General features: G+C 49.5%; 2 protein-coding genes across 2 annotated transcripts; one reads left to right on the forward strand and one right to left on the reverse strand.

Moving 5' to 3' along the window:
• The first annotated feature begins 228 nt into the window (after positions 1-228).
• Positions 229-745, forward strand: LOC123464896 (40S ribosomal protein S13). Its single transcript, XM_045162690.1, has one exon. It carries the CDS (start codon positions 255-257, stop codon positions 708-710), a length of 456 nt encoding a protein of 151 aa, XP_045018625.1. The 5' UTR covers positions 229-254; the 3' UTR covers positions 711-745.
• Positions 746-1,083: 338 nt separating this feature from the next.
• Positions 1,084-15,918, reverse strand: PDYN (prodynorphin). Its single transcript, XM_006042050.4, has 3 exons — positions 15,347-15,918; positions 4,604-4,751; positions 1,084-3,298 (listed from the first exon to the last, which is right to left on the reverse strand). The coding sequence occupies exons 2-3, from the start codon at positions 4,730-4,732 to the stop codon at positions 2,660-2,662; spliced, it is 768 nt and encodes a 255-aa protein (XP_006042112.2). The 5' UTR covers positions 4,733-4,751; positions 15,347-15,918; the 3' UTR covers positions 1,084-2,659.
• Positions 15,919-16,652: the final 734 nt, after the last annotated feature.

The raw sequence follows: 16,652 nt of genomic DNA on the forward strand, positions 1-16,652 counted from the left end.
CCCCTTGTCTGGAGACATTTGCCCTCCAGCCTGGTCATGCAGCACAGGAGACAGCACCCCTCTTATCTCTCCCCACTGTGTTGCCAGATGTTTGAGCTTTGTCACTATTCCTTAAGGCAGTGTAAGAAAGAAAACCCTCATTTACTGAGTGCCTACTATGTTCTAGTAGCTTTGCATATGTGATCACACCTGACCCTCACAGCCACTTTACAAAACTGGCATTCTTGCCTTTTTGCTACCACGCCGCCGCCATCATGGGTCGCATGCACGCTCCCGGGAAGGGCCTGTCCCAGTCGGCTCTGCCCTACCGCCGCAGCGTCCCCACCTGGCTGAAGCTCACTTCTGACGACGTGAAGGAGCAGATCTACAAACTGGCCAAGAAGGGCCTGACTCCCTCACAGATCGGTGTGATCCTGAGAGACTCTCATGGTGTTGCACAAGTACGTTTTGTGACAGGCAACAAAATCTTGAGAATTCTTAAGTCCAAAGGACTTGCTCCTGATCTCCCTGAGGATCTCTATCATTTAATTAAGAAAGCTGTTGCTGTTCGGAAGCATCTTGAGAGGAACAGAAAGGATAAAGATGCTAAATTCCGTCTGATTCTGATTGAGAGCCGTATTCACCGGTTGGCTCGATACTACAAGACCAAACGAGTCCTACCCCCTAATTGGAAATACGAGTCATCCACAGCCTCTGCCCTGGTTGCATAAATTTGTGTATTGTACTAAAGCAATAAAATCATTGTTTAACAGAAAAAAAAAAAAAAAAAAAAAAAAAAAAACTGGCATTCTTCATCTTTTTTCTACGGAGGAGGGGACAAAGGCTCAGAGAGGTCATGTGACTTACCTAAGTTCAAACAGATTTCAAAATTAGGACTAGGGTAGTCTGAAGTTTGTGCTCTTTCTGTTAGCCTACATTTAGTTCTTCAACTTGAATATGTGTGTGTGTATGTGTGTGTATATATATTTATATATATATATATATATATATATATATTTTTTTTTTTTTTCCCCTTTCCCCAGCACTCTTTCCTGAAAAGGATCTTATCACTCTTGGGGACTAAGGTACACACACACAGAGCCCAAGTTATCAGCATTTTTTTTTATTTATTGTACTGGAGGAGCTGGAAATAACACAAGCCTGTTTTAAGAACTAAGGAAATTCCAAGTAAGTTGAAAAAATGGAATGTTGAAAAACACACAAAATAATTCTAAAACAATCTATACATTTCAGAACATCATGAGAGGCCTGAGGGTTATGCATGAAGAAGTGTGCTCAGTAGCATCTTATACAAAATAACCAAAGTCAAGTTCAATTCCTCCCCATCTAGACCAGACTCCTGGATCCACAAACCAAACCATAATGCCTGGGGACAGTGGAGAGAGAGAGAGAGGTTTGAGAGACAGGGACAGAGGAAGGCAGAGAGACAGGGAGAGAGAGAGGAGAGGAGAGGACTTAGGTTAAGATCATTTCCTCTGCTTCTGGGTTATTTGAATCAACTCATTTGGCCTCAAGCACTTAATCATTTCATTCCTCTTTCTAGTTTTATTTTGAGGCATTAAGAGGAAAGAATCGCATGGGAGCTAAAGAGGGCCTTTTCCTCTTTCTAGCTGTTGCTTCTGGATTCCCTTACCCAAGGCCCAATGCATATGTTTGGCCAGATGGCTTGGACTCTTGGCGGCGGATTCAGCTGCTCAAGAACATGGTTGTGCTTAACCTCATCAACTTGACTCAGCGTCAGTTCATCCTGGGGTTGGAGTGTGATACCGATCAGTTTAATTAGTTTAATGAGGGCTGAGGGAACTGGTCCACATTTTGAATCTGTTGCACAGAACAAATTGGTTTGTTTAACTCCTGCTTGATTGTTTCAGCATTCAGAAGGCGAGCGGCCCTCATTAACCATTTTGGAAAGAGATTTTTCACTCCCGTCCTCTCCTGTGAGAAGTTGGGTGCTGTGCAGGGTATCAACACAGACTGGAGCCCAGGAACCAGGTTCTTCAAAAGGTGTGTTTCTAAACAATGCGAACTCAGAGTATACTGACTGAACATTTAACCCACTGGGAGATTGAACTCTGTAGCGTAGGAATTCCTGCTCCAATAAAAAGTAGTGTTTGAGCTTTTTGCCTAAAGCATGGTCTCCATAGTAGGGAGAGCTTTTGAGGTTTGAGAATAAACTGTTAGGATTTTTTATATATCTATTTTGTTTTAAATTTCTACCTTTTATATGTTTTATGCTATCAATCTATATAGAAAGATATATATCTGCATGGGAGGGGAATGTTCATTTTTCTTCTGAGGGGCATTGATCAGAATACTTGATCATAGATCCAGAGGGATCAAGAGGTCAGTCTAGATTCCTGGGACTGGGGAGTCATATAAAGGGAATTGATAGCAAAGCTGGTGGTGGTGGTAGTTTTAGAGATGTAGGGTTGAAGCCAAGCACTAAGCCTATTGGAGAGGGAAACCTCTCTCCTCCCTCCTCACTGACCCAGACAAACACTGCATCTGGGCAGAAGAGAGGCAGACAAGGTTTGGAAGTCTTGTAGACAATGCTGAACTGAGCATGGGGGCGGGGACCATAGGGGCAGATGAATGAGTTCACGCCAATCTCCAGGGCATTATGGAAAGCTCCTGACTCAACTCCATGATGGGGAGGTGTTTACACATCAAAAAGCTCTTCAATGGGGTCTTCCTGAGACCGAGTGACCACCTTGAACTGACGCCGGAGGAAGCCACCATAGCGCTTCTGGTTGTCCCACTTGAGCTTGGGACGGATGCGCCGTAAGAATCCCCCGTAGCGTTTGTACAGGTCCTCATGGCCCATCTCACCTCCCTCCCCTTCCCCAGCCTCCTTCCCAGTCACTTCTGAGCTCCTCTTGGGGTATTTGCGCAAAAAGCCCCCATAGCGTTTGACCTGCTCCTTGGGTTCCTCCTCATTGGAATCCCGCGCTTCAGCCTCCAGGGCACCATCGTTCAGCTGAGCATCCCCCATCAACTCAGACTCTGCATCCTCCCCCAACCTGCCAGAGAGACCCCTGAGCTTCTCTGCCAGGCTGCTGCTCAGAGCATTCTCCTCTGCTGGGGTGCTGAGAAGGAATCTGTTTTTCTCTAGTTCCTTCAAGTAGGGCCTGATGTGCTTGGCCGGCTCACTGCTGGACTCTTCCAAAACTGCCTTGCTCTTCAAGTCTTCCTTGCCATTGAGCCCCATGGTGAAGGGAGTGAGGAAAGACAGAAGGCCCTGGCACCTCTCCCACTCCTGAGCAGGCTGTAGGGCAGCCTGGCATTCCAGGGAGCAAACCTGCAAGAGACCCCAGAAGACCACAGTGGTAATGCCACCTCCATCAAACTGTCAAGCCACAAGCTCCTGCTCCAGAGAGTCCCCTGTCCAGTGTCTGAGAAAATTAAAAAACCATTACTAAGCAGCAGGCCACCCACTTTCATGCTCCCAATGGTGCCTAAAGGTAAGCAACTTTATGCCCATGTGGAGGATGAGGAAAGATGAGCCAGCTTTTCCAAGGGCCCATGGCTACAGATGACACTGTCAAATTGGAAGGAAAATCTTCCCATAGTGCTCTGCTGGGCTCACCCATAATCTTCTGCTTCTGACTCCAGAGGGACTAGTTAGTTTCCCCAACCTTTCCTGGGTATAAAGGATGCTGCACACACTTTACACAGAGGAATAGAAGCAATGCAGAATGGTGGAAAGAACACATATAAGGAGTTGTTTAAAGGTTCACCAAACCTAGGATGACAGTATATACTTCATAAAAGTAGGGAGGAGTCAAACATGATGATGATGGTGTTGATAATGACAGTGACCACAATGACAGTACTAGACAGTACTGGAACTTGAACCCATGTTCTAATGCCACGAGTCACCATACTTAAGCACTGGGGCACTTCTGAGATCAGACCAATACACGGGCAGCACATGGTGTGCTGTGCGCATCTCAGTGAAGAGTGGCTAGAGTTAATACTCTGCATCATCAGCTCATGGAACCACTCCCATTTTGCATGCAAGGAAACTGAGGCTCAGAGAGGGGGTTCCAGGGTCATGGAACTAGAAATTGGCAGAGCCAAAGCCCATGTTCTGTCCACCACACCCTTGAACCTTTATTACAGCTGTCTGCTGTCACGGGAGAGGCACAGGGAGGAGCTTGATTCAAAGTATAGCCAGCAAGGCCAGCCAAATGGTGGTGTAAAGAGCTCCTTCCATGAGATTGACTATATTTGGGAGTGCCCATCAGCCTGGTTGTGAGAAGCCCTGAAAAGTTCATCTTGGGTTGCCAATACCCAAAGTCAACATCACCTCATAAATGACACTCCTTGTTATCAGGCAACAGGCTCCCTGGAAACCTGAGCTTTGCTCCCAGACCTGAGTGAGCCTATGGTGGTAAGGTCTGGGGAGGGAACAGGAATCTGGAAAACAGCTGTCCCTAGCTGCCCAGACTGACCATAGGGCAGCACGTAGTCTTCACATCTGGGATGAGTCTACAGAACAGGCTCACAGCTGCCCAGGCCTGCTACCTTCCCTCTCTGGGCTCCACACACAGACTGCCCCTTCCATGCACTCTGGCATTGAGGAGCCTTGCCTGAAACTCACCAGGGGGTTGATGGGTTGGGGCCCATCCTGGGTCTTCACAGCACACAGGGAGCACTGGGCCAGGCAGTCCGCTGTGACAGAGGGGAGTGCAAGCAGGCAAGCAGCCAGTACCAGCCCTTGCCACACCATTGTGTCTTGGCTCTTCCTGCTGGAGAGGGAGAAAGAGGAAAGGAAATCTGTGATCGCCTACCTTGTGAGGTGTGTCCTTAGCCTGCAAAGCCAACTCTTGCTGGCAGCACTGCACTGCAAGGCAACCGTCCGTGTTCCCATTCTACAGCCAAGAAAACAGGCCTATGGAGGGGCAGTGGGTGCCCAAGGCCAGGGGTCAAGGACGGGAACTAACATGCTGAGTGCCAGCAGTGTACCAGGAGCTTTCCTACACGCTCACATTCAATCTGCCCAACAGCTCTTAATGTGGGTTTTACTGTTAGACAGATAGGAAAGTGGAGGCTCAGAGAGGGAAAGTGATTGCTTACACAGCCAGGAAGTGGACAAGAATCAAAACCCACTCTGACCATTCACCAAGCCAGATGTGGTTTTCTGTTTCTCTGCGTTCTCTGAAGCTTCTACCCGTTGCCTGTTTCCCCTTTTCCCCAGGCTGGCCCCAGCCCAGTCCTTTCTGCTGTGGACATTTCCCATGCCAGCACTCCTCCTTGCCCCAGCCATGGCTCCACCTTCACCGATCTCCATGCTGGCCCCCCTGCCTCCACTCCTTTGCTGGTTCCTCCTGCCCACCTTGACATGCCCTTCTTGGTATATCAATTCTGGGATCAGAACCATTGGATTGGGTCAGGCTGGGCCCTTCTCCTAAATGTCAGAAAAGTGAAGATGCTCAGTTGTGTCCGACTCTTTGTGACCCCAAGGACTGTAACCTACCAATCTCTTCCATCTATGGGATTTTCCAGGCAAGAATACTGGAGTGGATTGCCATTTCCTTCTCCAGGAGATCTTCCCAACCCAGGGATTGAACCCGGGTCTCCCACATTGTAGGCAGACGCTTTACCATCTGAGCCACCAGGGAAGTACTAAATGTCAGAGACACCCTCAATTCTGACCCTATAGCCAGCTCTTCAACTCTGTATTCTGACCACATTTAGCAACTCATAAATCCCCTAATGAATGGAGCAGCACCTGTCCCACCTCTGGCCCTTTGCACATGCTAGGGCCAGAGAATCCTCCTAGAAAATCCTCTTCCTAGAAAACCCTCCTGTCCTCCCCTGTTATCTGTCATTTTGGCCCTAGAGTAGATGTCGTCTCCTCCAGGCAGCTTTCTCTGATCTCTTAGGTGGAAGGGGTGTTTCTTCTTGTATTTTTCCCGAGATTTGTGCCTCCTCCTTTAAACTATTCCACTTCTCAGTAACTACCTATGTGAGTCTTTAAACTTTGGTTCCACGAAGGCAGGAGCTGTGACTTGTTTTCATCTCTGAAACACTTTCTCTGTGTTCCCCAAATATGCCAGGCTTGCCCCTACCTCAGGGCCTTTGAACTCCCTGTTTCTCCATCTGTGGTACTGTGGCCTCAGATTTTTACCTGGCTCACTCCTTGTAACTAAAGGAATTCAGTGTCACATCCCCTGGGAGGTGTTGGCTGACCCCAGGGTTTAGCATGGCTTCCTGGTTTTCTTGCATTCCCGTGCTTTTGTTTTCATCGGAACATTCACCATCTCAGACTATCCTACTGTTGGATGCTTGTCATTGTTTATTACATCTCTCCCCTAGAATATTAGCTCCCTGCAGGCACAGACCTTAACTGGCATGTTCCCCACTATAACCCAGCACGCACAACTCTGACCAGCAGATAGCAGGCCCGCAATAAATCCTAAGCAGATGAATTAATGCTTCACAAAGAGTCTATTAAAGGCTGTTCCTTTCATAGTTAACTCCTTATAAACCAAATATCAAGATGCAAAGCTGCCAAGTAGGAGCGCAGAGCTGGAAATGGGCAGGGCTGCAACACTCTCTCCAGCTTGGTCTCTGTAATCTGCTGCCTCCGTCACGGCTCTCAGAGACAGCTGTCTCCTCCCTCCCCGCTCCATCCCCCAGATCCTCTTGCACATTGCCCTGTTTGCTCAGGTGATGGGGGGGAGTTATAAGATTCCACTGTGGGTCCAGGGCTCCATGCCATAGCCCAGAGCTGGTCTCAGAGCACAGAGGAGGTTTCCCTCTAAAGCATGCCTGACAAGGAGGCGGGCCACCCTCGATGGAGCCCCTCCTGTGCTTCAGGACTGAGCCCCTACGTCTGTTGTCTCATCCGTCCATGCCCAGGGAGAAGGACTCTTCCAGTTCTGTGAGTTCCCCGTGCCCTCCAGTGAGTGGTGAAAGTGGGGTGTAGGCCCATTCTCTTTGACTCACCACATGTGTGCTTGTAATGACTACAGTTTCTAGAACCATTTCAATTTATTAACAGCTGAACCCTCCACGAGGTCCAGAGGGCCTCATGCACAAGGCTTTTACTTGTATATTACTCCCAACCCACCTGCCAAGTGTAAGAGGTGGGCCTTCTTAGCCCCACTTTGTATATGAGAAAGTTGGTGCTCAGAGAGGCTTGGCAAATCTCCTGAGGCCACACAGCGATCAAAGGTGAGAACTCAGGCTCATCTGAGGCTAGGCTAGTTCTGTTCTCCTAGGTACAGAAGCTCAGAGAATAAACGTCACGTAGGTGGGCCTGTGTCCATCCCACGCCTCTCTCCTTCCTCAAGTTTTTCTCATGCTCTATCAACTGCTGAGCGGATTTGGGTTCCAGGCCAGTGAGCTGTGCTATTTATGTGCAGATATAAAGCAGCAGCTCATGTTTTCCTCCTATCAGCGATGGCTGGGCTGGCCTGGTACAAGATTAGCAAGGTCTTGCTCATCCACTGGAGACGGGCAGCAGCACCACCCTCTCTCTCCTGGCCGGAAGCTTCCTGCTCAGTGGCTACAGTAGGAAGCTGGATTTGAGATCTCACCATCCCACACAAATACAGTGACAATATCCCTTCCTTTCATCCATTTCCTTTTATTTAGCAATGATCATTCTAGCCAATCTGATGGTTGGTGAGCACTCATGATGTTCTGAGTAACTTTCATGAATGAACTCACTTATACTCACAGCAACTGTGTGGGGTGGGTACTATTGTCATGCCCACTTCACAGATGGGAAAACTGAGTTAAGACGCCTGCAAAGACTCTAGAACTAGTTAGCAGAAAAGCTGGAATTTGCACCCAGGCAGTCTGGCTCCAGAGCCCACCTTCCTAACCAATAGGTATGGCCCCAGCTCCTTCAAGGCACCCCAGCCTCCAGCTCCTTCCTCCTGCTTCCAGAACTGCCTCTAATCTTGCCCCCCGAGAACCCTGCGCAAGCAACCAGAGGACAATTCTGAATCCAGTCTGACTGCACCCTGCCCTGCATTCGGCTTCTCCATCACCTTTGAGAGGACCTGCCCCTTAGCCAGGCTGTCCAGGGCTTTCCTGCCGAGGAGAGCCGCCGTTGACCGGCTTACCATGTACTGGGCCCTCTGCTGAGTTCTGTATGTGTCTCAGTATAAGGGGTGCTCGTAACAACCCCCTAAGGCTGGGACTGATATTCTCCCCATTCTACAGTGAGGAAGTAGAGGCACAGAGAGATCACACCATCCAAGCAAGGAACCCCAGCAAGAACATGCAGGCAGGCTGGGTGTGAGCTCTGTCTGACCTGGGCCTGACCATATCACCTGCACTTCTACAAGAAATGCCCTCTGTGCCCTGTCCCCCAAACTTTTGCACACGGAGCACCTTTATCACCACCTCCGCACTCCTGTCTCCCTCTGACCTGCCTGCCTCTCATTGTTCTTTGAAACTCAATCTTAGTTACCTCCTTCAGGAAGTCTGTCTAGATTAGGCTTCTCTGACTGCTCACAGTTCTCCGTGTATCACATAACTGCCTCCTTCTGAGTTCCCTGCCAGGGCGGACTCTGTAAGTGCAGAGTCCCTGAGGTGAGAGAGGCTGTGTGTGAGGATGACAAGGAACAGCATAGGGAGGAGAGAGGAGATGTGGGCAGAGGCCACGTGGTGTCAGCCCTTGCAGGCCAAAGTGCAGCTTGCATTTCATTCTAATGTGATGGGAAAACTAAGGAAGTTAGATTGTTAAATGAATGAATGAACGATGATGTCCCCTGCGCCGAATGCAGAGCTAGAACAGGAACAAGAGCACACATGTGTAGAATGAATAACAGGCAACCCTGGATCTCTCAGAAACCCAGTTTGAATTTTTCTGACTCACACTTCTGTGCCCCCAGAGAAACCCCATGGGTCCACAGGATGTCTAAAACCAATACCTGCTAAAGAAATTCAGCAGATGTTAATGAAACCATGGGGAGAGGTGGGGGCAGGCCCGGGGAAGAGAAGAGGCAGAGAGGAAAGGGGAGAGAGGAAGAAGGGGAATCAGACCAAGGGAGTGAAGTAAGGGAAGGAGGGGACAGGGAGGAGGTGAAAACCAGTCAAAGACAGAGAACAGGGAGAGAGAGGGGGAAGTGGCTAAAGCCGAGACACAGAGAAGCAGAGGAGAGAGAGACAGGCTGTCGAGGGGAAGACGCAGAAAGAGCGGATGGGGGCAGAGGAGGAAACGGGGAGTATGAAGGATCCATTCCAACTTCACTTGGGCTACAGGAGATGGAAACGAAAAAGGCAAAAAGGGGTAATAACATAGGACCTAGAACATTGGAGAAACAAACAAAAAAAAAGTGTCGAACTAATTAAATGCCATGAGTAGAGACCTTATTGATCTTTTCAGGTGGCTCAGACAGTAAAGTGTCTGCCTACAATGCCTACCATGTGGGAGACCTGGGTTCAATCCCTCGGTCAGGAAGATCTCCTGGAGAAGGAAATGGCAACCCACTCCAGTATCCTTGCCTGGAAAACCCCATGGATGGTGGAGCCTGGTAGGCTACAGTCCATGGGGTCGCAAAGAGTCGGACACGACTGAGCAACTTCACTTCAGAGACCTTACTATGTACTGATGGGTTGAGAGCTCTGTGTTCATGGTCACATCAATCCAATAACAGAGCCTACTCAGTGCCAGGCTGTGTGTTACCACTTTACACGTGTTATTCTCACCCCACAACACTCACACTGGCATACCCACTGCATGTGGGGCAAGACTGAGGCTGGGAGAGTTCCTCGCCCATGTTTCCTTGGCTTGTAAGGGGGAGAGTTAGACCTCTGAATGGATCTCTCTGGTGTCTAACAGCAACACATCAGCCCTGAGGTTTTCCTAAACAATCCTGCTTCCTTCCTTGTGTAGAATAAACAAATTATTGAGTAACGTCAGTTGAGTCCCCCGGGAGCCTTTTCACCTTTGCTGTGAGGATTAGCTTGGAAATCATGCATCAGAGATAGCCCTGCCGGCTCATCCCTGACTTGGGAGGAGTCAGGAGAAAAGTTGCTGTTCAACTCTGTGTGAGACGCAGAAGTGAGTCTGCTGAATGAGCTCAAGGGGCACTGAGTCAGTGCACAACCCCGGGGAGGGGGCTGAGGTACGAGGCCTGCGGAGTCTATGCTGAAGGAGCCTCCGAAGGGCCTCCCAAAGGAAAACCTCTGCACTTGCTAGTTTAGGAAGCATTTCGTCAGCTACCACTTCGAGGCACATTGTGACAGCCCAGCCAGGAAAGCAGGGGCTGGCGGGGGAGAAGGGTGACTCTCTCCTAAGGGAAAAGGACATTTTGGACTCGTCAGCCTCCATAATCACATGATCCACTCCTTCTAATAAATCTTTCTCTATATGTACACATCCTACCATTTCTATTTCTCTGCTGCTGCTGCTGCTAAGTCGCTTCAGTCGTGTCCAACTCTGCGTGACCCCATAGACGGCAGCCCACCAGGCTCCCCCGTCCCTGGGATTCTCCAGGCAAGAACACTGGAGTGGGTTGCCATTTCCTTCTCCAATGCATGAAAGTGAAAAATGAAAGTGAAGTCGCTCAGTCGTGTCCGACTCTTAGCGGCCCCATGGACTGCAGCCCACCAGGCTCCTCCGTCCATGGGATTTTCCAGGCAAGAGCACTGGAGAGGGGTGCCATTGCCTTCTCTGTTTCTGGAGAACCCTGATTCATACACCATCCTGTTTGTTTAGCGTCTTGTGACAAAAGCACAGCTGAGCACTGAAGCAGGTACCAGGCTGCCCAAAAGTGTTCCCGTCTAGTCCTTTACAGAAAAAGCTTGCTGACCCCTGCTTTCATTATTTTATAGCCCTTTTATAATTCTAATTATTCTAACAGTTTTGAAGCTGATTTTCTTGGGGAAGTCAGAGACTAATCATCCCCTTCGCCAAGCCCCTGTCCTCACATCTGTCAATGGGCTGTGTGCCGCCTCCCGTCGTGGCTCCATTCGGACCCCTGGATGGTCCCACTAAAGGCCAGCGCACCATAGATCTTTCTTCACCAAAGGCCCAGAGTTCCTTCAAAGGGAAGGGACTGCTTGCCCTCTTCTCCCCTCTCAATATTTCTACCTTATAGTTAGAGGGCTCTGAGGAGCAGCGAGCATTTTCATTTAAAAAGCCAGCAAGGAATAATAATGGCTTGATTTAACATCACAATTATCTCTCTGAGCACTTTATCGCATATGATTATCCCTATTTGATAGAAGAGGAAATGGGAAAAGGTAGAAATGAAGTCACTTGTTTAAGGTCACATCATGAGTCAGGAGGGAAATGGAGACAGAATTGGAGCCTCCCACACCCAGGCCACGACTCCAGCAAGCGCTGCGCTGCCACTTTGGGCCAGACCCCAGTCTCCCATGGATCCTCCAGGACGGTGCTAGTATTATAGGCTCAGGCTCCTGGTGGAAGAGGGAGGACCATGTGACAGAGCCCCCCACCCCCCACCCCAAGGCCCAAGCAGGTGTGTAGCTGAGACAGGACTCTGAGTCCTCCTCATGGCCTTCTGAGGGCCCAGCAAGGGCCTGTATCTCAACAACAACATCCTTTAGCAGGATCTGGTAGCCTGGGCACTATTAGCCCATCTACTTGGTGGGAAAACAGAGGCTTGGAGAAGCAAAATGACTGGGCCAAGAGGCCAGGCCACAGGGCGCAGGCTTGCTTAGTGCCAGCCTGAGACTCTGCTCCGCAAACCACCTGAACTCTAGGCATGATCACGGTCCTGAAGACCAGACTGTCCCAGGAGTTTGACCCCATTCAAAAATACATAAAGTTCACCATTGTGGATCTCCAGTGGGCTGGCTAACAGAATCCCCCCACCCCAGACTGGCTAACAGAATCTGCCCCTCCCCCCCGCCACTTTTATTAGGCCCTTAGAGTCATTAAGGAGAAGGCAATGGCAACCCACTCCAGTACTCTTGCCTGGAAAATCCCATGGATGGAGGAGCCTGGTACGCTGCTGTCTATGGGGTCGCATAGAGTCGGACACGACTGAGCGACTTCACTTTCACTTTTCATTTTTCATGCATTGGAGAAGGAAATGGCAACCCACTCCAGTGTTCTTGCCTGGAGAATCCCAGGGACGGGGGAGCCTGGTGGGCTGCCGTCTATGGGGTCGCACAGAGTCGGACACGACTGATGCGACTTAGCAGCAGCAGCAGTAGAGTCATTAACAAAGAATGGGTCATCAACCTAGAGGTTGGACAGGGGGGCCGCCCTGCAAACCATGGTCGTGACTGGATCATTAAAAATAGTTTTGAAAGAATTCTTTTTGAGAGCAGGATTCCTATGGAATTCTAACCCTTTGTTATCGGATGCAATTAAGAGATGGGGAGAAAAGCAGTGGAGGGTGGACAGAGAGATGGAGGTGAAAAGACAGAGGGAAGAGAGGATGAGAAGTAAGGAGAGTGGCCAAGGGTTGCATATGGAGACAAAGAGATGAAGAGTCTAGAAAAGCAGAGAGTAAGATGACAGGCCATGAGGGAGAAGAAAATTCAGAGGAGACGCAGAGATGGGGAGAGGGTGAACGGGAATGAGAGGGAGAAGGTACAAAGAAGAGGAAGGTGGAGGAGAGGGCACGAGAGGTGGGATGGAGAGAAAGCAGAGAGCAAGTGGACCTTGATCAGGAGGTTGACCTCCTATGTGATTCACAAACACCAATTCCCTTCTCCCTCAACCCTCTGTTCTGCCCTGTATTTCCAGTGGTCAGTGGACCAGAGGTCCAATCACACAATGATTGCTCTGTAAGCTCTTGTCAGGTTAAATCAAACTGTCCAGTAATAGGCCAAGGGACCCAATGCTGATGAACACATTGCCCCTGGTGAGCAAGTCTGTGACCTGCCATAACCACTCCAGCCAGGGGGATGGCTGGAAAGATCCAGGAAGAGGCCTCCTGAGCCAAGAGATGTGCTTCATGGCCCTGGGCCATTGCCCTGCCCCCAGGAGCATCCATCTGGACCCAGGCTGGAGGGATTAATGACATCTAACTTCATAGTAGCCAGGGACACTTCTCCATCTCCAGGGCCTGATCCTGGGCTTACCTGAGTGTCTCCAATGATGTTTACTGTCTGTCACAAAGGCCAACTCTGTCGCAGTGAAATCGTTTTAGCCCTTTGTCAGATCCAGTGAGATTAGCCAACATTTATGGGCTGGGATGAGGGAAAACGGTGAAAGATATCAGCTAGCTGACTGCACTTTCTCAGACATGCGATGGAATCAAATCACCAACTATTGATCCCGCTTAGAAGATGGAAGACACCTAATAAATACAATAATTGTGCAAGAATGGCCCAAGAGGTGGGCAGTGGGCGGGGTGGGAGAGAGGATCAATCAAGAAGACACTTCAAGCCTGAGGCAGGAGCTGAAGACATAAAAGTCTTCTGTTGGTGTGGAGAGAAGGGAGGGGGCAGGGAGGGGAGTGCTGGCCCCACAAACAGAAGTATTAGACACTACATCACATTTCCTGGCTGTAGCACACAGCGTGATGCAGTGGGATGACAGGCTGGGGGGAGGGGATGGCTCCATTTCTGACACTTTGAACAGTGAAAACTTGAGGAGTCACAGGAGCATTTACTGAGTACCTACTAAATGCCAGGCATCTTACTGTATCTATCCCATGAGAATCTCACAATAACCTCAGGAGGTAAAATTACTGTCCTTATTGCCCAGAGGAGCAATTGCTCAGTAGGGAGCGCTACTGTGCCCAGTCACACAGCAAATGAGTGGTAGATCTGGAACTTGAACCTAACACTGTCTTGGGTGTTGTGAGATGCTTATTTAGATGTCAAATGAAAAATTCCTGGCTCTTCAAGACCCTAATTCCTCTCCATATGCTTAAGGGGACAAGCCTCAGAGCTGGTCCCTTTGCCCACTCTACTAAAAAACGTGCTAGATTCTGCTAAGAAGTCTCTGTGGTTATCCCCTCCCAGCTGTAGTGGAAACATGGGATTCACCTGCCACCCATCACACCTCTAGCTCCTCTGGGGCAAAGCAGTGGGCTTGAGATCCCTTCAGCAACCTCCCCCAGGCAGCGCAGCGCACCCGGCTACGGCTGCTGCAACAGCTCCCCCACGCAGATCTCAAAGCCTGGAGATAAATGACCTGTAAAAATAGAACAAAAGACAAGGTGGGGGGGACTGGGGGGGAGAAGGTGAGGGAAAGAGATGGAAGGTGCAGCAGTGACTCAGGGGTGCAGGGGAGAAAACGCAGAGAAGAGGATTGACATGCTGGGACGTTTGGCAACAGATCTTCACTGGAAAGCCTGTCAAATTAGAAAGACAAGACTTGTATATTTTCCCAACCCTTGGGGAAAAAATGGTAATGAAGACTTTTGGTCTGTGGGAAGGGAACTGAAATCAGATCCAATAACCTGAAGAGGTTGTTTCTCTTGGGAAGCTTGGAGGCTTAATTAAGGAATGTTTGTAAAGCTTGGAGATATTCTATATAAAAGATAACCAGGAAAAAGTCTGAGGTCACAGAACTTACTATTCAATCTGGGAGTCATCAGCAGGTCCCCCCCACCAATCCCCAAAGCTCACCAGCCTTTTTTGCAAGTCAAACTTTGAGATTCAATAATACTCTCTTTGAATGCAGATATCTTTTTACCAGAGCAAATGTCTTTCCCATCTGAGTTTCCTCCCCACCTAGCCTTGACTCCCTGCCTATAATTTACAAGAAAGCAACAAGTCCTCTCAAAGTAAGACCGACAAGAAATATCCTGCTAAGCCTATGTCTCCTGGCAAGCTGTCATTCTCTCTGCCTATTCCCTCCCAACGAAACAACCCCAAACTTCACTTCTGTGTAAAATCACATCATAGGAAGCCCTCAAGCCAGCACCCTGTCAGCAATTAAACACGATCCAAAAAGAATGAAAAGGCTGAACTTGGTTATACATTGATGTACATGATACATGGTAAATGCCAGAGCTCTGACATCTCATTAATGTCCCCAAGCTCTTGTTCTGTAAGTCCAGCGAGAATCACTGACCTTTAAAATTACCCTGATGAGCTAAACCTTTCATTTCTTTCATCCAGGGCATCCTGCTCTCACATGGATACCACTGTGGAGAGGCAGCCTGCCAGAGGAAGAAGCACCCCGCAGACAAAACCTAGGGGTGGTCCTCTTGGGAGGGAGCAACCCACCTGTTCAAGACAGGGCTGTACAGAGAAGGAAATTCTGAAGAGCAGTCTGTCTCGAACTGATCTGGCTTTTGTAAACTAACCGCATAACTCTTACTACCTCTGCCGGACAGTCAGACCCAAACCTGAAATTTCCCAGCCCAAGCTCCCACCTTCTCCAGGTTCAGAGAATCAGGAAAAAATAAATAAAACCAAGAGGGTTGCAGCACCCTCTGGATATTACCTGTGTTCCTCTTTGTCCCTGAGCAGCTTCAGGCCCAGCAGGTTGGAGGGTGGTGGCAGCAGGTGACTGGTCCAAGACTCAGGGATTGTCCTGACTCCGGCTCAGAAGGAGGTGTCAAAGAGGCAGCTGTGAGCACAGCCAAAGCCCCTCAGAATGGCAGTTCTGGTGCCTCGGCCCCCCTTTTATGGACTAGAGCCTCCCCCTGTCGCTCAGCCCTTGCTCAGCACAGGCTGCTCAGAGCCAATGGGGAAGTAGCTCAGAGCAGTCAGAGGCGCAGACCCCCGGGCCCTTCAACTCGAACTCCCTGGGCCCCACACAATAGGCTTCTCTTCGTGACAGGGGATGTGGGGGAGGAAGGCAGCCGCGTTGGGAGGGGGGAGGATCCTGTGTGTAGTGCTGTTTGTCATTTGAAATCCGGCCACTTCAGTCTTTGATGCATTTCCAGGAGAGTGTCACAGAAAAAAAGAGAGAGAGGTGGGGAAGGACAGAGCCAGGAAGAGTTAGAGAGACAGAGAGAGACTCAGAGAGAGAGAGATATGGAGACCGAGAGAGAGAGACAGACAAACGGATATGGAGACAGAGAGACAAGAGACAGAGACAGAAAGAGACAAGAGACAGAGTCAGAGAGAGACAGAGAGATAAATAGACAGATGGACACACAGAGAGAGTGAGACAGAGATAGAGAGACAGAGGGAGACCGAGAGGGAGAAACAAACAGATATAAAGACAGAAAGAGACAAGAGACAGAAACAGTCAGAGAGATACAGAGACAGATGGACGCAGAGTCAGACAGACAAACAGATAAGAGACAGAGAGATTCAGACAGACATAGAGACAGAAGGAGACAGAGGGAGAGAGAGAGTCAAAGAAACAGAGAGCAAAACAAAGATTCAGAGAGAATCAGTAACAGAGAAAGACCGTGTCAGAAGACAGGGAGCGATACAGACAAAGCAGGGAAGAAAGAGTCAAACACAGAGACACAAGGAGAGGGTCGACTATCAGAGAGAGGAAACCCAGAGAGACAGGTCGAAACAGAGAGACAGTCAGAGGAAGCGAGCTAAAGAAGCCAGGACAGAAGACAAACTCAGGAGCCACACGACAAACAGATGCAGAGACAGAGGCTATGAGAGTCCTGTGAGAAGAAAGGGAAGAGGCAGAGGAAGCCAGCCGGGGCGTGAGCGGCCCTGGGCTGCGTGCTGTGGCTGCTCCGTGCGTGGCTGGTGCATGTGTGTGCTGGAATGTTTTTTTGTGTACATTTGCCTGCAACTGACAGTCGACTCTGGTACATGCCTGAGCTGGTGCCAGG

Source organism: Bubalus bubalis, chromosome 14 (genome assembly GCF_019923935.1).
Source record: "Bubalus bubalis isolate 160015118507 breed Murrah chromosome 14, NDDB_SH_1, whole genome shotgun sequence".
NCBI classification, from domain to species: domain Eukaryota; kingdom Metazoa; phylum Chordata; class Mammalia; order Artiodactyla; family Bovidae; genus Bubalus; species Bubalus bubalis.

Excerpts from the sequence above, each read along its gene's own strand:
- LOC123464896 (XM_045162690.1), top strand. The coding sequence starts at position 255 with ATGGGTCGCATGCACGCTCCCGGGAAGGGCCTGTCCCAGTCGGCTCTG.
- PDYN (XM_006042050.4), bottom strand. The coding sequence starts at position 4,732 with ATGGTGTGGCAAGGGCTGGTACTGGCTGCTTGCCTGCTTGCACTCCCC. Across the intron at positions 3,299-4,603 it reads CCCAACCCATCAACCCCCTG|GTTTGCTCCCTGGAATGCCA; the intron begins GTGAGTTTCAGG and ends GGTCTCTTGCAG.